Below are 24,998 nucleotides of genomic sequence, written 5' to 3'. Positions count from 1 at the left end.
GAAGTTCTCCATCCATTTTGTCTGTGTTAATCATCACTGTAGCTATTTTAACCTCCCATTCTCTTCAATCTCTCTGTAATATTTCTGCTGTCTCACTATTTTTGTTAGCATTTTCAAAATCCTAAGGAAATTGAAATACAAATCATCTGCCCATGATGGCCAGAACTCAGATTTGGACTGATCCAGGTAAATTCAAAAATAAGAGTTAGAATACTTTGCTTTCTCTGCCTATGCTGTCCTTCACATTGCAAACTGCAACTTCCTTTGTCACTGTGATGCACTCCCTGAGCTTGATAATGTATCATTACAGTCTTTTTTTTTTTTTTTGTGAGCTTGACTTTCATAACCTTCATTATTTTCTATCTCACTTGTCCTTTTCCAGATTAATTTAAAAATCCCAAAACAAATCCTTATCAACAACAACAACAAAAAGCCAAGTAGGAGTCAATAATAAACCACTGGAAAAACCCAGAGCATGACAAGGGCTTTGTAATTATACAGTCTAGTGTAATAAATTGGTAAGCAAATTAGCTCACACATTTTAAATCTCTCGCAGGTATGTACATGTGGCACAGAAGGACAAATATGCCTTTATTATCTTATTTTATGAGGATTCTTAACAGTTTATTATCATGAACCATATATCACCATCAGCCTTTTGAGTAACAACAAATCTTTTCTTGTGCTCTGAAAATAAGCTTGAAACTCAAAGCTACGGCCAAGACAGGCTGTCTAGGAAGAGCCTCAGTACTGCAGCAGAAATAAAGGGGGAAGGAACTCTCCTTTAACTCTTCACAGATCTTGGCATTTCCTCTGATTTAGGCACAGAATTCCTCCCGGTTTCAATAGTGTAACTGCTGTTACTTGTCTAAATGCCAATTTACACAGGACATATAGCTCAAAATCTGCTTAAGCTTAACCACCTAACATAAAGTTAGCAAGAGAGTTTTAGGTGAAGTATATCCATCCGTCTATTTGCTCCTTGAAGCAAGATTTGTCTAAGAAATCTAATCAGAGCACACACAGAACTACAAAAGACACAAACTTTACTGCCCTGGAAAGCAGCAGCAGCCACCCCTGATTTCTAACTAGTCCAGAAACACCTGCCTGCCTTCTTACCTGTGAGAGAGGAAGGAAGTTTTTACAAAGTGCTTATGTTTCTCTTCTCTATAAGTTAAATCATTGTTCCTTCTGTTGCAAATGTGCTAAGGAATGGTATCCATAAACTGCAGAGATCAGCATTAAATTAATCTTGATGCAGCACCTTAGCAAAGCCTCTAATATTACAGTGGCCACGCTTTCTTCCTCCAGCAGCTGAGCTAATCCCCAGAACTGTTTCCAGAGCCATAATTCTGCTATCCTTTAAGAAAAGTTAGAAGTAGTGCACTTTCATTGCTACCAGACACTAGAGAATCACAGAATGGGCCAGGTTAGAAGGCTCCCCAGTAGTTCATCTGGTCCAACCTCCCTGCTCAGGGAGGACCATCCTAGAGCAAATGGCACAGGGTTGTGTCCAGACAGTTCTGGAATGTCTCCAGTGAGGGACACTCCACACCCCCTCTAGGCAATCTGCTCCAGTGTGCAATCATTGCACAGTAAGGAAGTCCTTCCTCATGTTCAGGTGGAACTTCCTGTCCATCAGTTTCTGCCTGTTGCCTCTTGTCCTGTAGCTCAGCACTGCCAAGCAGAGCCTGGGTCCTTTTTCTTGGCTCTCTTCTTTAGATACTTAAAGACACTGATGAGGTCCCACCTCTGTCATCTCTTCCCATGGCTGAACAGGCCCAGCTCCCTCAGCCTTTCCTTGTAAGAGAGATGCTCCAGTCCCTCGCTCATCCTTGCTCTTCTCCACTGCACCAGGAGCTCTGTGTCTCTCTTGTCCTGAGGAGCCAGAACTGGACACAGCACTCCAGATGTGCCTCACCAGGGCAGAGTAGAGGGACAGGATCAGCTCCCCCAACCTGCTGGCACTGCTCTTCCATCCTAATCCACCCCAGGACACCAATGCCCCTCTTGGCCACAGGGGCACTCCTGGCTCAGGAGCAGCTTGCTGTCGACCAGGACCCCCAGGTCCTTCTCTGTGCTGGTGCAAGGGGAAGAGCCCTGCATTTGCCTTTGTTGAGTTTCAGACAGTTCCTCTCTGCCCATCTCTCCCCCCTGTCAGGGTCCTTCTGAAGGGCTGCCCAGCACTCTGGGCTATCGGCCACAATATCACTCCTCTCATGTGTGATGGTTTATAACACACACAATGGTAGAGGAGACAGAGGCAGTGCCTTCGTGGTATTTCAGAATAAGAAGAGCTCCAGATCATCCTGTCCTCCCCTTCCTTCATGACATCTAGTAACTAATGCATAGGGAAAAGATCATTTCCATCTAGCAAATCAAATGTTAAACTCTTCAGTGTATTATCAGACCATCCAAAAGCCTGACCCTGCAAAGACTTAGCTTTAATCTTTTTGGGCTGCTAGTATCCACTTTACTCCCATCAAAGAAGAAGAGAAACATATGCATGAGCTTTAGCAAGGCTGGGAAATGTGGGACTAAGAGCTACTGCTTTTGTTTCAGCAAATGCACAAACCACAACACAAAGCACACAAGGAAAAAAGCACACATCTTTTAGCAATCCCCCGGCCCCAATTTTCCACCCTCCTCACACCACAACAGAAATGCTCTTCCAAGAGCAGAATTCCGACAATTGGTGGGAAAATTCAGGCAAACTGTTCTATCCACTTTCTGCAGGAGTCATTTTGGCATGCTTTAAATTCCAAGCAGTAATTAAGGATTTGCTTGGACATGTGCATATATGCATCTTATTCACCTTAACAAAAGGGAACTCCACATACTTTGCTACAGAACCTCACCAAATATTTTAAATGGAAGCTTCTGGATTTTCATGTATTTATTCTGTATTAAGTACCTGGCAACTTTTTCAAACTAGGATTACATCTCATGCATTTATTTTTCAAAATCAATGCATTTGAAAGACTTGTTTAACTAACTGAACATGTCGTGTCTCAGACCATTTCCTTTTCTGGTGCTGTCATAGCCATTTCCCATCTAATTCTGTGTTACTTGGGTGGTCAGCATTTTGCACAAGGGAAGTCTATCACACTTTTGTCTTTTTAAAGAAGGATTGTGTCCCTGCAGTTTCTTATTTAGCAACCACAGTGCAGAGCAGAAGGAAAAGCCCCCTCCCAAGGTTCATTTTGGTAATGAGCGCACAGTGGTGTCATCCCAGTTCCCAGCACCTCGAGGGGAATGTCCGTGCTCTCTGCCATCAGTAAGTGAAGACTGCAAACCCACAGTCCGAGCACACGGCTCCTGGGAGGCACACAAGGGTCTGACACAGCTGCACTTTTGCAACTGCTCAGGCTCACATTCCTCTTCTACAGAAGAAAGACTTCCAGGCCACTTATGGAGTCAAAGGAAAACAAATATTGAAGTGATAAATCCCATTAGCATTTTCCAGCAAGCTTTGTGCCCCTCCTTTTTAAAAAATAAATAAAATGGAGTCCTTAATTTCCAGATTAAGAAGTACTATTAAAAGCAGTTCAGGCCCAATTACAATCCTTGAAACACCACTGAAATGCACTACAATATTCTTTTATTTAGTTTACAGAAGAGTCTATCAGTACAGGTTGCAGAAAGAAAATGTTTAGTGCTATTTACAATTTGTTTTAAAACTCTGCTCTATACAAATTTAATTCTGATCAGTATGAACAATATTTTTGTAAATCTACTGCATATAAAGCATTTCATCAAAGCAGTAACAATGAATAAAATAACCTGTTTACATTTGAATGATGCCAATCATTCGGAAAAACGATTACACAGAACATCTGTAAGAGTTGTGGACACTTAAGTACAGAACACAATGTCAACCTGTGACTCAGTTTTTTAAAGGCTAAAGCTATTTATATGGAATATTGTTCTATTATACTACACGCCAATCTATATTTAACTTCTATAGTTATGTATTTTATAAGATTTTTATTAAATATATTCTACACATATTTGTAATTTCACCCAGGAAGAATTCCTCCCCAGTGAAAAAATATAAAATCTTTTATATTTTTTAATTTTTATTTATTTTTATTTTTTACAGGTTTAGATGAAACTAGCTCATGCTTTAGTGCTGTGCAAATTTCTTTAGCATATCAACATTTAAATTATTGATATGAAATAAAAGAATGGCATCCTTTTCAATTATGTATGCCTTCAAAAATCAGCTTCTGATTTTAATACCATTGCAAGCACTAATTCCAAATGCAGATTACGTAAAGAAACAAAACTAGTACTATGGCAGAAGTTTTTCTTTTTGCTTTTTAAATTTTAATAATTCTTTTGAAATCTCTAATGAGTAAGCATGACACTGAAGTCTAAGGTACAGATGAGAAAAATGACTGAAAAACACCAATTGCCAATATTCAAATACATAAAACTGATTAGTAAATGATGTTTTCTAACATTTATGCACAATAATAAAAGCCTATGAACTACAGGAAACTACCCCTCCCATATTAAGGCTAGGAAATGCACTCTCTGCACTTGTTTGTGCTGTCTGAATAAGCACTCAACTAATACACGATCGGAGTGCACACAGTAACAAAAAATCAGTTTCATCAGCCCTCTACAGAGTGCTTTTAAATTACAGGCACATAGTATTTTTTCTTTGTTGCAGTGAAAAGATATATAGTTAGACTTGGTTTAGTTAGTATCTGTGCCAGTTTGGCCACCGAGGTTGACTTAGGTAGAATTGACTTAACAGTTTTTCCTTTGATTTGGCCATAAGTGAGATTTGTTTTACTTATTAATATACTATTTTCCAGTGTTGCGTTATACATTGTGGGTTATTACTAGATGTCTCAAATATTGTTAGAGATTGTTGAGGAGAAATATACTGTCAACCATATTTAGTGCAAATTGCATCTAGAAAGCTTGACTGGTTAGATCCGGTTAATGCAGATTTTTGTGGTAGCAAAAAGATTCCTGCTATGGAAAAAAACACAAACTTTTCTGGAGACTGAATTTTTTCAAAAAGTGATGTACTGTAAGATTATTCAACAAACAATAAGGAGGAATTGAAAAAAATAAACAACTAAAGTGTTCATAGATTTTTCACTTTTTTTTTAAAAAAGACTAATGAGACAGTGTTCGTGTATTATTTCAGTTCCATGGATTTACAGACAGGCTCTTCCTACAGGTGGTTGAAGCAAGGTAGGGCCTCTTCTATTCCAGCAGCATGAGAGACAAAGACTATATTACATCACACTTAGCAGGTAAAGCTAACAGGGTTTACAGGATTACACAGCAATTGCTTTCTCCAGTTTTTTCACGGTTCCTTTGACCTGCAAAGAAGAGGGAAGTTTTACTTACAATACATTTCTAAAGCAATGAGGCTGTTCTGTGTGAGACTATGCTTAATACAAGTCTGTTCTCAATTATTTCCAGTAAAAAAAATTATTTATTGCTGTACACATGCATACATAACTGAAAAATAAATCAGGACTAGTTTTTCATAATAAAAACAAGAACTTTTAAGGTCTGAGTGAGTTTCTGCACTCTATAAAAAATGCAAAACCAGAAAGCTAATTTCTTAGTTTTCTACAAATATGTAGAAAAGCATTCCATTAACTTCTTCACAAAAGAGCACAAGGACTTGACTTTTCTCTACTATGAAATACTCAAAGAGCCCATAAGAGACCTGACCACTCTGCCATGTACTCGAGTAAGAAACTCCTCTAGTGCCCAGCCTACCTTGAGAGTTTGGTTCTGGCAGTGTCTCTCTAGCCACCAAATGCATCACTGTTGTTTTGCCAAAAGGAAGTTTTAATGCTGCAAAAGGAAAAAGGGAGAGTTATTAACCCTTTATATCAGCTTTTTCCCCTCCAAAATACCCAGCTGAAACTAACTGTAATTGAATTAGCACCTACTCAAAAGTTCATACTGTTAGGTTTGAACTGCTTACTGGTTGAAGTTTGGTAAATCTCAGGGCATGACAATAGTCACTTAGAACACTGCATTCTTAAAGACATGATACTACTGTTAGGAAGCTTAGCCTTCCTCTTTTGAGTAAAAAAGTGAAGTGGGCATTCATGCCAAGAATCAGGTGGTTAAGCACTCTTTAATGATAAGGATGCAAAAAAATTGCTAATGCAGCCACCAAATTTTTATTCCTGAGATATTAAAACACGGAGCCTCTATGGCAAAATAGATTTTCCTAACATATATTTTGATCCATAACACAGATTTCTTGAAATACAAAATCTCTGCATCTTGCCTTTTAATACTAATCTGTAACATCAGCTGCATGTGAAAAATATAAAATTTAAAGTAATAGGTCTCAAAATGCTGCCTTTGTGAGCTTTAGCAACAAAAAAAAAATTTAAATGATGCTTTCCACAATTCATTCTGCTTGTGTCTGAAACTAAAATGATAATTTCTATATTCCAATTTATGTATACAAATACACTGCATACTGATTTTCCTTGATTGCTTTTCTAAGAAATAAAAGGTCTTCTGGCAAAGTTCTGCCCTTCCTACTTTATAGTGGAAAAAAAAGTCAATGATAAATTTAACAAGAATTTAATCCTTAATACACAAATAATTCTGACTTGAATAGACTTTGTCCTATAAAACTCAAGTTACAGCTTTTATTTTCACACACAGTGAAATGACATTTAAGTGAATAAATGAATAAAGAATGGGCAATAAACTTGAAGGCAAATAAAGCAAAAAATGCCCCTCAGTTTTAATCCCTACAGCATAAAGATTCACCAATAAAAAGCCTCACTGCAACACCACTATTAAATCATGTTCATTGCTTACGTATTTATTTAAATAAATGCAAATTATGATTTAAACACAGGTTCAAACACAGGTGTAAGCTCACAAAGTGATACAGAACTCCGCAAGATTCTTTGAAGCAGCTGTACTTTGGGAAAAGCCATCTCCATGGAAAGGCAAATCTGAAAGTTGCTTAGTTTACTTGAAGCACTGCCTGTGCCCTGCAACTAGAAGCTGTTCAAAACTTGAAATCTGACAAAGATGATGCATTTTGGGTACTTGACACCATGACAAAACTGAAAACTGTAACTGACTGTTAATAGGCTCTTTGCAAACTCCATGGAAAAGGATTGTCTTCATAACATAAACTCTTGAATTACAAAATAATCACATTAGGAACATCTTTCATAATATCAACACAATTCAGGAGACATCACTAGTGAGTTGTGGAGATTAACTATTTACAGTAATCAAGTAGTACTATGCTAATATTTATATTAACTAATTTCAGCTAGTAGTTTGCACAGTTTACACAAGTTCTTGCTAGAGATTTCCAGCTTCTTGCTTGGAGCACCACGACAGCAACTGAGCAGTCTAACCTATGCTCAGTAATCCTTTCTTGCTCTTCTCTTTGTGTTCTCACCCCTTTCTCTCAGTTTAGCCAATTTGTATTTCATTCCTTTCCCAACTGTTCAATTCCACTGTTGCTTTGTATTTTCTGTCGTCAGAACTTACTTTTCACCCCCTTTTGGAATGTGCATGGCACATGGTGGGTTAAACTTCCCTTCACCAGTAAATAAGGAAGCAAATGCTGCTGATTACCATTATCTACCCAGAAATGGAGAACTGTTGATTATGTATTACTTCCCTAATTAATATTATTTGAAATGCAAACTGCAGAACAAATATTTAGCTAAAGGATTAAATTTCCTGTTGGAAGCTGAACAACGGACTCTGCCTTGCTAGCCAACTGCCCAGCCCTCTGCACAGGCAGGACACAGCAAAGCAGAGTGGCTCAGGCACTGCAGGCAGGAGCAGTGCAGCTTTACAGAGGGGTCTGTTCCACACTGCTCCCAGTGCCATTAGCTCTGCTGTTCCTGCAGTGACAGGCCATTCAGAGCAGGTATCACAAGGCATGATTTATCGAAAATAAAGTTTTTCACTCAAAAGCACTTTTTCCTACCAATTTCTCTTTTCTGAGGCATCTTAGTTTATAGGAGTCTTAAATTCGTAACACTACAGACATGTAAGGTACAAGTCAACAAAAATGGACTCCAGTTAAAAAGAAAAATATCAAACTGTTTCCTTGGAAACTTTTGTTTCACTGGATGATAAAATGATTTTCAGGAGGTCCAAATTCCAGTCAATATTTCCTAATCACCTAAAGCAAATATAACACTAAGTGCTATAACTCAAATAGAGAGAACTGCAGCTAGAAAAGCTTAATAAAAGTTAAGCTAAGTTAAGAAACATAATATAAATATTGTTTAATGAACTCCCCCCTTCACCTCCCTTTTAAAGGTAACTAGTTCACTTAAGGTTACCTCTAATGAACAACACAAACTGAAGTACGAGTCTTTTCAGGCTGTTTCATGAATTCCTGTTCCTCTTTCAGCTGTGTAATCTTACTCCTGATAACTTCATTAGTGCTGAAGTTAAGCCAAGGTTTTAGGGATTCTTTTTCTTAAAACAATGCAGCAACAAGAATATTTTTGAAAAACACTAATATACATGTAGGATCCTTGGGGTAAAAACATGATGATTAAATCTCAATGCATGAGTGATTAAGAATGAACTAAAATGCCCTGAACCCAAGTAAGTGTTCAAAATTCATAGACCTGAGTTAATGCAATAGTCAGCAGCATGCAGCTATTATTTTTCAGCTTAATTCATTAAATAATATATTAAATATATTGAACGACTATTCAAACATTTTCTCATATTGAGACATATGTCACTAAAGGGAAAAATACTGGTGGTGAAGAGCAGCACTCAGTAAAGTGTAAAGTAAATAAATGGCAAAGTAAATCCCAGTTAGCTATCCTTGCCTGGAAATGTAGGGTAAGGCTAGCATCTTTAATTGCAGAGATGATCCAAGACTTAACATTTGTCTTTCAACTCTACTCCAACTGCTACTAGCTGCACTCACTGTCACCTGGTAAAAATACAAATTAAAGAGTGAATAAAAATTTCAGAGTTCTTCCAGCTGAGCTGACAATGATCTTGTTTGTATATATAGAAGCATTAAAAATTTATGTATGTGGAGAGTAAATCTATAAGTACATTGCTAGGCAACACTGGGAATGGTAGAAAGTGAATCAATAGCTATATCATCCCAGTCAATTCTTCATGGAACATCACCATAAGCAGTCCAGAAATAGTATTTTCAGATTCCTCTTAACTTCAAAATAATTAATTGGTGATTTTGTATTGTATTATATTCTCCTTTCTGTACAGCATTCAGGTACCAAACCATATGTAATTTGAACATACAAAGCAGAAGCGTTAATTTGTTTTTAAACTGGCACAGAATGAAGAGTCTCATATTGTTTAGTCATTGATACAGCTGATATTCCCACTGGCAAATGCTACCTACAAAAGGAGGGATGACTTAACAACTGTGTGTCACACCTCTATGAAGGGTTCCCACCAAAATGCGTAATCGTGGGGAAACACTTGCCACGAGGGGGCACAGTTGAATTGCATTTCCTTAGCAATCGAAGTGAAGCCATTTACTGTTGTTTTCACATAACTATGCAATTGTATCCCTGGGAGAGCACTGGACAGCAAGAATGCTTCCCCTCATTTTCATTCACAGGGTGTCTCCATGCGTTGTACAAAGATTTAAAGTATTGTTTGACCAATTATCATAAAGTTTATCAAGCATTTTAAAATACTTCAGATATTTATTAAGTAGCTTGTACTGCAAATGCAGTGTAAGAGAGGTGGAACAAAATATTCCATTTAGAAAGACAACAAATAAAAGCAGCACTACAGCACTACTCCTTTGTGTGAGAGGAGACTTCACTTGGCAGGTGGGACCTCGCAAAGTTTAACAGCTCGTGGTAACAAGATGGAAAAATATGCAATAAAGTACAATGTCACTGTATGCACAAGAACAGCAGTATAAAGCAGGCCATCCTGTGATCTTGAACAGTAAAGTAGTATTCATTGAACTGCAAATAAATATCCCCTTTTGCCAAACTGTAACACGTATAATAAAAATTATTTTCATACCTCCTAATGTCACGTTGCCATGAAGAAACCTCCCTTGATAAATAAGCCGCAAGATATTTGGACTGCTGACTTGTTCTTCTTCCCAGTCTGAAGAGAGAGAGAATTTTCACAGTTACATTGTAATAAAAACATCTTTTGTTACTTCTCTCACCTTTACCCAGGAAGAAAATCAGGAAAGGACTCTTGTACAAAACACTGAAGAGAGAACACAGGCTGAAGGTACAGGAAGATAATTCAAGGCCAGCACTCCTGAAGTCTATTCTTGAGTCTATTATTTGACCCTGGGCATTGAAACACGTAATTTTATGTCTGCAAGTATAAATATTACTGATGTCACAGACTGCAGGATATATTTAGCAGATACACAAGTCCTAAAGAAAATATTTCATACATGCAAATTGCTTCCTGAATCCTGATATGCAGGCCATTCTGAGGCTTCCCAAGCCATACTTCTCATCACCAGCTAATTGACTGGCTGGAGCCGTTCTCCAGCAGCGGGAAGCTGCCGCACACAGAGCGAGCGCATGTGATGGGTCACTTGAAACAGGACGCTGAGATCACAGCCCTGAAAAAAAGCTCCGCAGGCAGCTCAGCGCAGTTCGATGGTGGCCAGATCCAACCAGTTCCATGTCTGGAGGGGGCAGTGACCTGAGCAGCCCCCGACCGCCACCACAGAGCTCTCTCAGAGCGCCCACCAATACATTTTAAGGAGCTTCTCCAAGGCCCATCCATTTTTATGCGTGTTTTTATGTGTTTCAGTGTTTTTATGTAGCAAACACTGGTTCAAAAAAAAGCAAGCTTGCATTTTCCTACAATGCTTAAGCTATCATAAATAAATTATAAGCTTAAATGGTCTTTCCTACTCTTTTCCCATTCCCTGTCACAATGTGAAGAACAAATAAATATGCACGTTGCTTTCAGAACAAGTATCATAAAACCTTGAAATGTTGAATTTAAATGGTCTCTCTGGGAATACAGTGTCTTCTGTTTCTTAGATGACCAGATATCTGGCTACCGTTGTTCACAAACATTCTCTCTTTCTGTTTTTGTAATGTTTATATAGCAAAATCAATATTCAGCAAGAGATCAGGACAAGCCACAGAAACCAACCTGTTCACTGGGAACACACAATTAACATACAGGCAATAGCAACTGGCACCACAAAAGGAGAAGAACTGAAAAGAGTAGAAGGGGAAGCATGTAAAACAAAAGCCACAGCTGCAGAGTGTACAGAGAGGCATCTGGTGCAAAAAGCAAGCAGGCAGAGACTGGGCAGCAGGAGCCATCTCAGCCCCAGACCGCGGTGGGAGCAAGGCTGGTGCCAGCAGTAGAATGTGCTACACTCCCAGGTGCTCCCATGGGCCTGGTTTATAAGATTAGATCAAATTAGGCAACCAAAGCTATTTGAATTTCAAGTATTTCCACTTAGGGGCTGATTCAATTGTCTTGCAATTCAAGCACATGCCCGTTCCACTGTGCTGTGAAGTGGGCTACATCAAGGCTGAATTATTGCACTGCTACCATAATAGTTTTGTTTTGAATTTTTTTACTCCATACAGTCTGACCTCCACTATACTGTGGCTGTAAAGAGAAATTCAGCCAGTTGACAGAGCCATAATGATGTAAAAGCACAACCAAAGGAAGACAGACTAGATTTTGGCACAGGTATTTTCTCACTGTTAAGCTGCCAAGTTACCCATCCTTTTAATTTCTGCTTCTTGGCTGGAAGTCTGAAACATTTCTTTCTGACATGAATTCAAATTTTAATTTCCACCGATGACTAAATGAGCCAAGGATGCACTGAATTTACCTTTTTTTTTGTCTAAGTTCAGATAATTGCTGTACAAGAAAGAAGTTAATATTATTTAGCAGAAAATGGGGAGGAGAAGAAGAGAAGAGGAGAAGAAGGTAGCCTATCTAGATGATATACATTAAAATAAATTTGGCATTTTGTACTGCAAGTCGAGACATCCTTAATTAACAACTCTATTGCCAAAAGAGGTGGGGCAAGGTTTGCCTTAATCCTGCCAGCATGTGACAGAGGTTATTTCATTCCTTTTTTCCCCACAAGATCATGACAAGTCCAAATGGTGGTAAAAACAATTGTAGCATCTCTGTTTCAAGGCAACTTTAGTCCTCATCAAAATTTCTCAGTCCTGTGGCAAAGAGGAGCACTCTCAGTCTGAAAACATCTAATGGGCAAATGTTTGTGAAAATCTATATGCTATTCTGAAGTGAGATGTCTTTTTTTCATTTAAATTGAGACTATTCTTCTTTGTAAAAGCAATTAAATATTCATCAAAATTTAGAGTACTCCCTCAGGACAGCAGGTATTTGAACTGAGATTTCCATGTCTGGTTCTACTTTTTTTTAAAGAAGAGACTTTAAGGTCTGGGTTTCTTCCCAACTCTAAACTCAGAATCTGCAACTTTCAAGCTCTTCACAAGACTGTGAACATGATATCGCATGTTCACAGGCACAGACTTGAGTAAGGAAAAAAAATCCAGTTCTGCCTCTACCAATGCAGATAAATGTACACAAAGAACATTTGGTTATGACAACTATGTTGTACATTATGTACATATGTACATTAAAATATGTACAGCACAGAAGCTATGTTAACCTATTTTTTAAAACGTTTTACTTCTGTAACTAATATACTTCAGAGGACTTAAAACCTCCTCCTTCATTACATATTTTACTAAATACATAATACTGCATCCCAGCAAATCAAACAGCAAACTGAACTTTTTTCCTGACCTCAAAGACCAGTTTAAGGACTAAAATACTGATTATCACCATTAACTTTTTGGCATAAACTATTATCCACCATATGTCTTTGACAAAGGCACCACAGAAACAGATAGTGCAATGTTTTAGTTTGTCTAAATAGTAGCCTTTTTAACATCAAAACAGTAACCCAAATGAAGTCCTGTACCAAAAGAAGCATTTTCTTTCATCGTATGTAATGCTATGTCTAGGTTTTGGCTATTTTCCCATGAAATCATAGTCGGGGAGAACAGAAGCACTTTGTTTTGGGGAGCTATTCACATATGTGAATACACATCTTAAGTTCTCAAGTCCATTTTCCAAAGCCAGTATTCCTGCATGACATCAAGTATATGTATATTTACACAAACAACATCCAATCTTCTAATGTCTCTTAAAATGAGCTTTTATATTCATTTTCTTCCTAAAGAAATATCAGTATTACAGATCCTGTTGAAGATAAGGCAGTAAGGAAAAAGTACTTCAGACTCAATTTCACTAATGCATTCCTGTGACTTCCCATGTTTTATTTTAGCTGTTCTCACATAAGAGGTTTTATATCTCTGACATTTCCTCACACTTACTAGATCCTCTAAATGGATCGATAAAGAAAAGTGTCTAAAGATAGGGGGAAAGAAGTACTTCAATTTGGGGAAGCAGATTTCAGAAATAAAGTAGGAAACAGTTCTGACATCTAAAAATCTGCCCAACTGAAGGAACTGTGAAAAAGAAGGCAAGACACCTGTATTTCTGCATAAATCTTTGTCCAGATAGTGAATACACATACTTAATTTGAATGTTGAGCAAGAGATCAGTTTATTGACACTTCAGTCTGAATACACAGGGAATCTCCTTGCTCACCAGTTAAAAAGCCAAAGCCACACTGCTACTCACCCATTGGCCAGTTGTCATACACATGTTTTGCAATATCTGCAGCAGAGTCATTCGGTGAGAACAGGAACTCTTTTGTTTTCCCGCTTACCAAGATGAGGCGCAAATTTATCTGGTAAAAAAACCCCAAAACATCAGTATTAGGAAAGCTTACAGAGACAACTTAAATTATTTATTTGTTACAGTTACTAAAATCTGTTGTTGGTTTTGGAAGACTGATCCAAATGATTTGAGAAAACAGTTTAACATGTTAACATATGCTAAAAAGAGGGTCAAAGAGGTCAACAGAATGTTGTTCACATATCCATAATCTAGGAAGATTAAATTCTAACAGCTGGTATTTTTGATTATAAACACCAGAAGATTCTGTTAGTGATTGAATCAACTGTGCCAGTAAAAAATAGCTTTCAATAAGGTAGAAACATATTCTAGCAATGACACATAGGCAACATAGTTCCTGAATGAAGAGGAAAAATATAAACCTGAAAAATTAACTTAGAATTAAAATATCAAAATCTGCACCTGAATACCTATGAGCCTAAATAAAAGCCCTAGAATGCTCCCTTCTGATCTCAGCCAGTGCATCTCCTACAAAATGCCAGAGTTAGACAGCATCCTTCCTTGCTGCCAGCTGCCACAGAATTGCCTTCCTGAATGCCTCTGCCACTCTTCTGAATCCAACTTTGTCCCACAACTGTCTTTCACCACAAGTAAAGTGAGGTCCACATGCAACACAGTAATAATATCACACCGTTATTTTTCTTTCATTAATTTCCTCCATATGACCACCAGCTCCTTCAGCCATAATTTTCCTCTCTTCCATTTGCAAACTACTGAATGTAATTTCTTTTCCATATAGCATTAAAATAACACATATTAAAAAAACTCACCATTACATTATTTACAATGCAAAAGAGATTAAATTTTGGCTCCTCAAGTGACTGTTTGCAAGGTCACAAAATACATTTGGTAGCACCTAGCAATGCCCATGGCAAGCAGGACTCCAGCTGCTGTTGTACTTTGACCTACGGGCCCACATTTCATCAAGTTTCAGTGAGCCTTTAGCAGACTAACTGCTTGGATACTTTTTTCCAAGTCACATTCTCAAGCTGTGGCTCTCACTTGAGGTAAGTTGCAACAAAGCTTTCTTTGTTGGAATTCAGCAAACTGTTTTCTACATCAAATATCAAGTGCAGAATTTACAGCAAAGTCCAAGTTTTCTAGACTTCTTGAAAAAGATCTCAGTGCATCACATCTGCTCAACATAAGAGCCCTGCCTCAGCTGCCTGCTCTCCACTTATTTCAGAAGCTCTTTAGACAGATCATCTATTCCCTCCTGAATGCTTTGGCTTGGATTCATCCCACCTTTCTTTAAGCACCTAATGGAGGTATCCAAATTACAGTCTCTACCATCCAGCATACTGCAAGGTCAATGAAGGAAATGACCCCTCCTAAAAGCAATTCAGTGTCTATTTCAAAGTGTAGCAAGTACAAGAAGAGTGAGCATAAAAGGCTAAGTTCTCCTCCCTGTCCTCCCACTAACACCCTTTGGAAAAATACAAGTACTCCCATTAGCCCAGGAAAGCAAATGGCAGCTGTCTCTGAGAAAGCACCACAGCCACTCCAAGAGCATCACTGCATACCATGAAATGACAAAAAAAAACTTGAAAGAGAGAAACTGAGGGAATGCTGTTTAGTTGAAGAGAATTCTTCATAAAATTCAGACATTTGGCTATACACAGTAAAGCTTGTTTTCTTTGGGATTTCCACAATGATTATGGAATTATTTTCAGATTTCACCAATATTTACCAGAAAAAGCAGCTCAAGTTCTACTGTTCTTGTTTACTCCAAAAACCTAACTACTGTGATGAAACTACAGCTTCAAAAAGTTGGACTACATTCAGGTGTTGTTTTGCTTATATTGCCTTCCAGTTTCAGTATTTTGCCCCTCTTTACTGTCTCCACCTGTGTATGTATAGACAACACTCACATACACAGTTTCTTTAGCTGGACTACCCCAGATAAGATCTTCAAGCTTTCTCTAGTGAGATGCCTATTTCTCCTTTCATCCTAGGAGCCTGTCTCTGCACAATTTTTTCTATCTCCTCCCCAAACAAATGACAATTTCTGAAGCATACTACACGATGTCTAACCAGATGCTTGTAGAACACCACCAGTAATTTCCTCTGTCTACTGGAACCACCTGTGACTGTGTCCCAAGAGCACATATGCCTTCTTCATAACTGCACCATGCTGTTTGCTCAGTTACTCTGCACTCTTTTCTACTTTGATCCTTTCAATTATTCAGCCTCCAAGCCTTTATTTTGGCTGTATCACCCTAAAGCACATGGCTACAAATTTCATCCCAGTCCTATTACTCCATCCCTCAGAGAGAAAGGAGGATAGGTGTAAAGAAGTATTCTGCATCACAAAGATGTTTCAGATTTATCCCATGTCTGGGCACTGGACCTAAGAAATCCCCCAAAGTTCTTCTTCCTCTTTGCATTACAAGCACTTTTCAAACTTCATGTCACCAATGAATTCTAGCAGCAAGACATCTTTACACTGACCTTTGTCATTAAATGAATTAGGAAACATCAAAATTAATCTGACAGCTGTTTGATAATGAATTTAATAACAAGTGCTCTCTGAGCTGCCTCCCCCCCTCTCAGCCAGGTCCTTTATGTGAGGCTCACAGACACACAGTTTCTCTAATAGTTTTTAATTTCTCCTGTTTAACCAACAGTTTGCAAAACAGCACCACATCAGTTACTAAGTACATATTCAGATGACACTATAAAAATATGCACGTAGAAAGTAAGTTCTTTTCATCAGTTTGCCACACTCCAGCTTTTGGAAGTGGGGTGTACTGCATTTGATTCCACTCTCTCTATACCTCATTATTTCTAAAGCATTAATGCACCTTTTTAAAATACTGCCAAAAATTTAGGAAGTTCAGACCACATCACAAACTGTTACTTGTGCTTGGAATGGGCTGCCTGTTTAAAAGAACAAACAAACCAACCCCAAATTTTCAGCACCAGTGCCTACCTTAGCTTCTTCACCAGCAGCCCTTTTGCCTCTCACTCCAATTCCCCATATCCATTTCCTATACTCTAACTGGCTCATGAGACACCCCCTTAGCTTGCTCCCTCTGGCCAAGCAGCTCCCAAACTCTGAATTTATATCATTTATCTAAGGATTTATTTTGCTTCATCTCTGTGTAATTTAGCTGTGGTGTGGGTTACCTGGTTTTAAGACCACAGCACTTTCCTAGGTAGCAGACATAACACCAAACCATCCACTCCCTAGAACTACTTTGTTTGGATCCTACAAGATGACTAAAAACAACCCCAAAAGATTAGCCCTGCTCAGCACTTAAAAGTATGATTATGGCACTGCATTAACATAGACATTATGTTAACACAGAAGTGAAGTTATTCTTCTTCTGCCACAACATTAGGAAGACATATTTCTTTTTATTCTCACTACTGAGTTTTGAGATCACTAGGCACACTACAGTGAATACAGAAAGGAGATTAATATCACTAAAAAATAACGAAAACTAACTTCGCTTCCTGGAAATTTTCATTAAGTCATACCTATGCAGCTAATATACACCATAAAATCAATAAAAGCAATATGGGGAGGGATGGGGGAGGCAGGGGGAAGAGTGAAAAATGTGAGATCCTTCTTTCCCTCTACCTCCCCAAGATGGATAAGGTTCTTAATGCTGAAGAGCATTTCTTAGTCTTACTATTAAATATAAAAGGCACATTGAGATAAGATAATCATTTTACAGGGTATATTAAAAAGTATGTCTAAAACACAGTATAAATATTTTCATTAAAAAAAAAAATAATCCCATGTCAGCAGAAGCCCAAAATGAATTTTGAAGTCAGTCAAGCAGATGTTATATGAAGTGCAAAGATATAGCTGTTCTAATGAAAGCTTTGAGCATTTTCTTATTTATAGTACAGCATGCCACTGACACATTTAGTTTGCATGTTTATCTCTCTCTCTCTCTCTTTATATATATATATATATATATATATATATATTTGTGTTTCTTAATCTTGGCTTGAAGGAATCTTAGTCTTGAGTTGCTTATCACATTACCCCAAAGGGTTTGAAGCAAATAATCCTAAAACTTGCCTCTAAATTTAGAATCCAATCTCATTTCCCTCAAGAATATTGTAAAACTTGCAACTGCTGTACTACTTAATCTTGCAAATAAACTATAGGGGATCTGAAAAAAATTCCAGAAATTCCAGAAACCTCAGAACTAAAAGAAGAAAGAGAAAAGATAAACCCATATGTGTATACACAATAACTCAAAGTGAAGAAAAAAGTCTTGGTTAGGTAGAGAAATTTTTACACAAAAGCATCAAGTTTTTATTTTTCAAGTTAAGAAAGAATTCTTAGCAACCCGAGCTATACTATTTCCTACATTAAAAGCTGCCAAGGAGGTTGTATCTGTATTCCCTGTATGCTTAAAGCCCCTCCACCTATTCTTGTTGAGTGTCTTGGTCACAAAAAACTTTTGCAATTCTCATAGCCCTGACAAGTTTGCTTTTCAACTGGGAATGTTACAACAACTGTCCTGATTATGGTTTTTTTCTTTTTTTCAGGGTACCAAAGGGAGTTCCAGCCTTTTGCTACAACAAAGTGATAGAGATACTATCCTCACACTTCTGTGTTGTAGCATCAACTGCAACATTACTGCTGACAGCAGTCAAGGGCAGCCAGAGTATCAGAAGAAGGATTAAATACAATTTGCAGTCTACATCCCCTCTGCACTCTTATGTAATAGCACATTCTGTTTGTGATCTCGAGCATGCAAATCTCACCCTCTCCCCCCCAACCCAATCTCATAATCACAGCTCCAGTAACTCCCCCATCAGTTGCACTGAGTACACAATAAAAATTTTCAGCATAGATTATATTATCCAAACAACAACAACAAACCCCGCCACCAAACAGAAAACCACCCAAAAATAAAACTATATTTATGAAAAGATTATAGTAACAACTGTGACCACAATTTTTGGAAGAGAAATTTGGGTCACATATATGCTGACATAGAGTAAGTCGTGTTTTCTTTGCTCTAGGCATCTGCAAAGTTTGTTCGTTCTTTAAGGCATACCTACATAATATCTTAGTGCCACAGTGCTTCTAATTTCACAGCTAATGTTAAATAAATGGGAAGTCACTTTAACATCAATAAACATTGTGTAGGTTGGAAATCTCATTTCTTAATGTTTGACTTCTCATCTATTCAGTTAAACAAGCTAATTAGTTATCAATTTTATGCTCCAGTAGCAGCTTAAGATTGCTCCCCAACTTACAATTCAAATGCAGAGAAGTGTCATATCACTGCATCATATGCAGCCCCAAGTTTAAACCAACTGCTTTTCTTTAGCTGTTTTAAGATTGAAATACATGCACAAAACAATTTTTTCCTCAACATCCAATACACTTACCTTCTTGTGCAAGTTCATTAATGTAAAAAGGAAGTTGGCTCTCTAAAGACACATTAAGGTTTCCTAATGGCTCTAGGCCAAAGAGGAATCTCTCAGCCCCCACTTTAGTGACTGAATTCCACCAGATTTACATACAAGGTTGAACAAAGCCCAAATAACAGTCTAAGCATCACACAAGACAAGTCAGCAGGGACCTGCAGGTTCTGAACACCAGGTCACTCCTGGAATGCATCCACCTGAATATAATGAAGAACTTCAGTTTTTACATGTCCTGCAAGTCCATTGTAGAACCTGAGCTGTTTCACTGAGTGCTCTCTTCTCATTCCCAGCTTAAACTTATTCTTGAATAAGTTACGCTCACTGATGTCACATGCACATCACGCTTTAGCCCAAAAAACCCTGGGGTTTTGATGGCTTTCTTCTGCATCTGCAGACAAGGACACATTTAGCCAAAATTAAAAAGCAAAGGTTCTCCTCATTAAAAGCCTGGCCCTTGGTGGGAACACTGTCTTCAGAATGCTGAAGCACATCAATAGAGATTAAGGTAACTGGGCTTGGTAGGCCTGGAGGGGACCTATTAGCAGCCTTCCCATGCCTAAATTACCAAAGTACCCCTTTACTGAGGTCCAAGACAGAAGATCAACAGATCAATGGTCATAAATGGAAACAAGAGACTCTGAACTGTGATCAGATAGAAAGGTTTTCACCCTGAGGATCTCAGAACAGTGGTCACCCAGAGATGCTCTGGAAGCTCTGGCCTTGTGAATTTTCAAGGTCCAACCAACAAAGCCTCAAGCAATCTGGTCTGAATTCAGTGGTGAGTCTGCTTCCAGCAGGAGCTTGGGCTAGAAAATTGCTCAAGGTCCTTTCCAAAGTGAACAATTCCACAATCCTCTTTAATCCCTATCCATATTTTTAGTTTTGTTTAAACTTTCTTAAGTATGCATAATTAGAATGATACACAGTATTTCAGGAATTCATAAAATGATGCTAGAACCTCCTTAAACTGACTGCAAAAGCTTCTCCATTTTCAATTACAAACATCACAACTGTCTTAGATTTGTAATGCAGTAATCTCACAATGCTCCTCTCCAGCCCAGTTGTTTCTATGACATAAACTTTCAAGCTTGCATTTCAAAATACAGCTTTTAACCACCCATAATGTACAGGATATTCTTATTGTAATTTGACTAATTCTGTTCCTCTTAATTCAGTCTTTGAGATAATCCCATCTCCATACAACACTACAATCATCTTCTATACTATTCATCATCAACAAATTTCATCAGCATACTGATTTTCCTTGTCTTAGAGGCATAAATGAAGACAATACAAAGACAGCTGGTCCCAAAACTATCTTTAAGGAATTCCACTAAGCATAACTGACAGCCTGACACTTACATCCTGAACACTGTACTTTGCCATCTTCTCCACCTAAGTCACACACTCAAACTCTGCCTTCCCCAGCTGATCCCTTGCTATGCAAAATCAGCTACCCACTGAAGTCCAGGCAGACTACACCTCTTCTGCATTTCTCCTATGTGGAAAACACTCTCCTTCCAGAGAAAACTGGCTGATGAATCTGTCCTGATCTGATTTGGATCAATAGAAATCATGAATTTTATTCCATTATTTCTTCTCTGTTCCTTCTCAGCATCCTTCCCAAGATGATTACTCATCTGTCAAGTTCAAAGTCTCTCTTCACATCTTTTCACTCAACTAGCACGTAGATATTTTATAACTTAATTTCTTCAACCCGAAGAAACACCAAGCATGCAAATCCCTCAGGCACACTCCTTAATACTAACCCACTACATTTAGTTTAATCAGCATATGCCTCCTTGAAATCCAAAGCCTTTACATATACTCCTGCTTTGTTTATTCTTCCATTTGATTTTAACTGTATCAGCTCGTGGTCATTGAAACTAAGTCATCTCCCCAAGCAGCCTTTTGAAGACTTCCAGAACTTTCTGGGAATTTGAGACACATCTAGAATAATAGTATTAGCTCCTTCTCTGCCAAGAAACTAGCTGGGAGAGGGACTGAGGTGCCCAAGGTAAGAAAGTAAGAGAGCAAAATTATAATGCAAGCAATGAGAATGCAAGCATTCTCAATGAGAGACAAGAGATCCTTCATTCTGAACTCTTCTTCAAGAGTCACTTGGTAAAATAAATTAAACTACGGTTCTCATGAATCACACTTCTAGCCACCTATTTTCACCAGATACTTAATAGGAAATACAGGTAACTTAACCACACTTCCTCAATTGAACACCTAAAATTTACACTTGACAACACTCAGAACACCTGTATTTAGCTTTGCTCAACCTCTACAGCACTTGCAGTATCTGTAATAAATTTCCTTTGTATTATGAAACAAAAGATTGACATGGACAATCAAAAGAAACATACATTGTCCATGTGAATGAACAAAGCTCTGAAGGTCCACTGCCAGCTGTGTCACTTGTTCAAAGGCACAGCACTTGTGAAAGTAGGGCAATCCCAACACGACACCGGGTAAATGTGACAGCACCCTGCGTCACTGTGCAGGGCTAAGGTGAACTTCAGACCAGTTCCAATGACACACTCACCTTTAGACTACTCCAAAGTGAAACAAATATGGTTTTATGTGCAACTGCTTTCTCAAACAAGGAATGGATAAAGAAGCTTTGAACTGCTAAAAACTTAGTTAGCAAATTTGAGAAACTTGAAGTGAAAAGAAAGAGAAAACCAAAAGAGAGCATAAGCAAATTTTACTTCAAGGGGGGAAAAAAGCAAAATCCTATAGGCATTTAACTCAGTAGCTATGATAGAACTAGCTGTTTCTATGGAAACCATGACACTCTTGAACTTAAAATCCTAGTGCCTGGTTACACTTCATCCATTTCCTCACTTCAGTTCAAGTAACATAGGAACAATGGCAATATCCTCCAATGAGTTTCAGGATTATGTTTTCACAAGAAATATCTAGGAAACACTGTTCTTCAAAAGAAATGAATACAGCCACTGTAATAAATAAGCAGCAAAATACAGTGGATTTCAGTCAAGTTTACATACCGTTTCCTATGCACCGTTTCCTATGTACTACCCTTTTTTGACTATTTGCATCCCTGAAACAATTCTGGGTTAGTTTGGTTTTTTGGGGTTTTGTGGAGAGGGATGAGGTAAACACAACACACTAATGTGCCTGCTGGAGCTAATTAAGAACTAAGAATTTTCACTGAAAATCAACTTTAACAAGACTTTAAAACCAGAAGAATAACTTTTTCTTACAACATACTGGTTGTATTAGCAAAAGAGTTTTTCATGATTTAATGAAGTAGGACTCTAACATAGAATAATTTGTCTCACAGCAGTAAAAGAAAACTGAGGCACTACTTTACCTGGATCAAGTACCTCAGGTCAAGTGGAATTTTGGCCACTGTATCCCACATACATACTTTAGTCATAAACTGTCTCCTGCTGCCTCCCAGGAGAATTCACTCTGACAGAGAAGACTCAAAGACCTACTCTGATTACTCATTAGCCATAGTCAGGGCAGTTTCACCCTGCACATGTTGTAATTGTCTTAGTCCATCATGATCCTAATGTGCAAATTACAAGACAGAAGACATCGAAGACCTTTAACTTGTCTTTAACACATGCCAGAAGATCAGGAGACTTAATGTAAATAGGTAGTAAAAAATGCAGAAAGTGGCATTCAAGTTTGCTATTTTTGGAGTTCATCCTTTCAACTCAGTGTTGGAATAAGTGTACTTTCACTGAGGAAGAAAGTGATTAAAACATGAAACAGTGAAACTGATACACTCAAATTAACATGAAATCTGGGTAGAGGCCATTTTAGCCATCGGTATGCCACACTGAGCCAGTCAATTCCAAACACAAGAGTGGAAACAGTAAAACTGCAATGCCCACAAGGGAAGTTCTTGTTTGCAGGCTGAACCAGTTCGCTCTGGTCAGCAGGGCCACAGGGAGGTGGTTTGGTATCTACGGTGGTTTACAGCTCCTGCTCTCAGGAGGGACCTGTGAAACAGGAACCAGCCCATCCTGCTGTGACATATCCTGGGGTCCCGGGCCTGTAGTGCATGGAGTTAGTGCTGCAGCTCCAACACTGGCATTTGTGTGCCTTCTCCAGAACTTACATATAATAACAGCAGAGGAGAGCATTCCAGGGTTTCTTTCTGAAGTGGGAAAGAGTGTGAGTAGGAGAGAGAGAGAGAAAAAAGTGTCTGTTTCTATATTTTCAATCTCTGTCTCCCTAAAAATATCTTTTAATGACACACATCCCAGTGTTTGACTCCAGAATTTAAAAATGCAATCAGCGTGTACCATTTGTGCTACCATTCTGCCATCTCTTCTCAAGAGCTGCCCCCGGATAAGCCCAACACCTTGTTTTCATTCTCTCCTATTAAGCTGATATTTGAAGCTTAGGAGTCCACCCCACAAATATTATTAATGATAATTCTAGTCACTTAAATTTGGATTTAATTCTGTTATAACTCAATAATTGTTCTATTGTGTTCTGTAGGGAGAATATTTAAGTATTATTTTAAAATATTATTTAGGACAGTTCAGCGGCACCTTGTAAAAGACTGATGCAAGACCATCAAGTCTGCGAACACTGATGTTGTGCAATGCCTAACACCTGCAATTTGAAAGTCAGCACTACCACTGCTGCTAACAAAGCAGAACATACAATTCCATAGAACCAGTTCCATATATAGCTACTTTTTCCAAGTACAAGCAGCAGAGGCATACTCTCTATCCCTTCATAATCCCAAATCAATTATTTTTTCTTACTTTTAACCAACTCTGTAGGGTTCAATTTGATTTAACCATGTACCTAGAAGACTACCTAGACTGGTACTACAGTTTTATAACCCACAGAGGTCATACCATAGGCAAAAGTCAAAGTAGTCTTCCACTTATAGCCTGGATGAAAATAAATATCAGCTTCAATTTGACCAAAACTAAACCTCTTTGGAGGAAAAAAAAAGTGAACACAACGAAAACATTAAAAGTACATGAAAAAAATGGGCATTTCAAGGGAGCTGCTATTTACTGGAGCAATCAAAATAATTATAATTGCAAGCAGCACTGATTCGTGGATATCCTCTAGTTCCACATGCTAATTTTCAGGAGAAAAGTTTCAGTTTTTTAAAATGTTCTTTGTTTGTTTTTAAATGAAGTTTTAAAACACGATTTTTCATATTTAGTTACCTAAACATAATAAAGATGGACTGGGTTCTCTGCATTCTTGAGCTAGACTTTTTTGCAGAAGTCCAACTGCTCCTCCCTTTGCTTCCCCTTTCTACCATGTGAGGCAGGAGCATCAACTAAGGATCACTTCAGTGTGGATATTCAGGTACATGAACATATACATAAGAAAACACAAGTAACTAGCCAATTCAGAAAATCTCTTGGGAAATATTTAAATAAGGAAAAAAAATTATTTCTTTAAAAAGAAAAGACCCCCAAACATAAAACACACACACACACTAAACCACATACAAATCCACAAAAAAATCACCCCACTGTCTTGGAAATGAATGGTCTGCTCCTTACATATGAGAGCATAAAGATTCATGAGATCTTACTCATGAAGATTACAGCATGAGATTATACTTTTCCTCAGAAACAAACTGATCTCTAACACAAAGCCTGTGTTTAAAATGTGCTACTCTTCAGGCCCCCAAAACCAGACAAAAATAGTCTGATTTGGAGCAGAAGAGAAATAATACAAGACCAAGGAAACAACCCAACCTTCTGAATCCAATTTCATCTTCTCTTTTCTCTTGCAGTAAGTGTTGCATTACATGTTATTTAATACAGTTT

At 38.0% G+C, this 24,998-nt stretch overlaps 1 protein-coding gene across 1 annotated transcript in view; it reads right to left on the bottom strand.

Moving 5' to 3' along the window:
* Window positions 1-3,584: 3,584 nt before the first annotated feature.
* UBL3 (ubiquitin like 3) overlaps window positions 3,585-24,998 on the bottom strand; it is a 55,988-nt gene continuing 34,574 nt past the window's right edge. The window contains exons 2-5 of the mRNA XM_064716664.1: window positions 13,684-13,792; window positions 10,021-10,107; window positions 5,755-5,832; window positions 3,585-5,345 (exon numbers count right to left, since the gene is read on the bottom strand). Of these exons, the coding sequence (XP_064572734.1) occupies window positions 5,293-5,345; window positions 5,755-5,832; window positions 10,021-10,107; window positions 13,684-13,792 (327 nt within the window). The 3' untranslated portion in view covers window positions 3,585-5,292. The remainder of the gene's footprint in view (window positions 5,346-5,754; window positions 5,833-10,020; window positions 10,108-13,683; window positions 13,793-24,998) is intronic.

This window comes from Zonotrichia leucophrys, chromosome 1 (genome assembly GCF_028769735.1).
Source record: "Zonotrichia leucophrys gambelii isolate GWCS_2022_RI chromosome 1, RI_Zleu_2.0, whole genome shotgun sequence".
NCBI classification, from domain to species: Eukaryota; Metazoa; Chordata; class Aves; order Passeriformes; family Passerellidae; genus Zonotrichia; species Zonotrichia leucophrys.
Note: the sequence above shows the minus strand (reverse complement) of the source record. Positions and strands in the feature narration are given on the sequence as shown.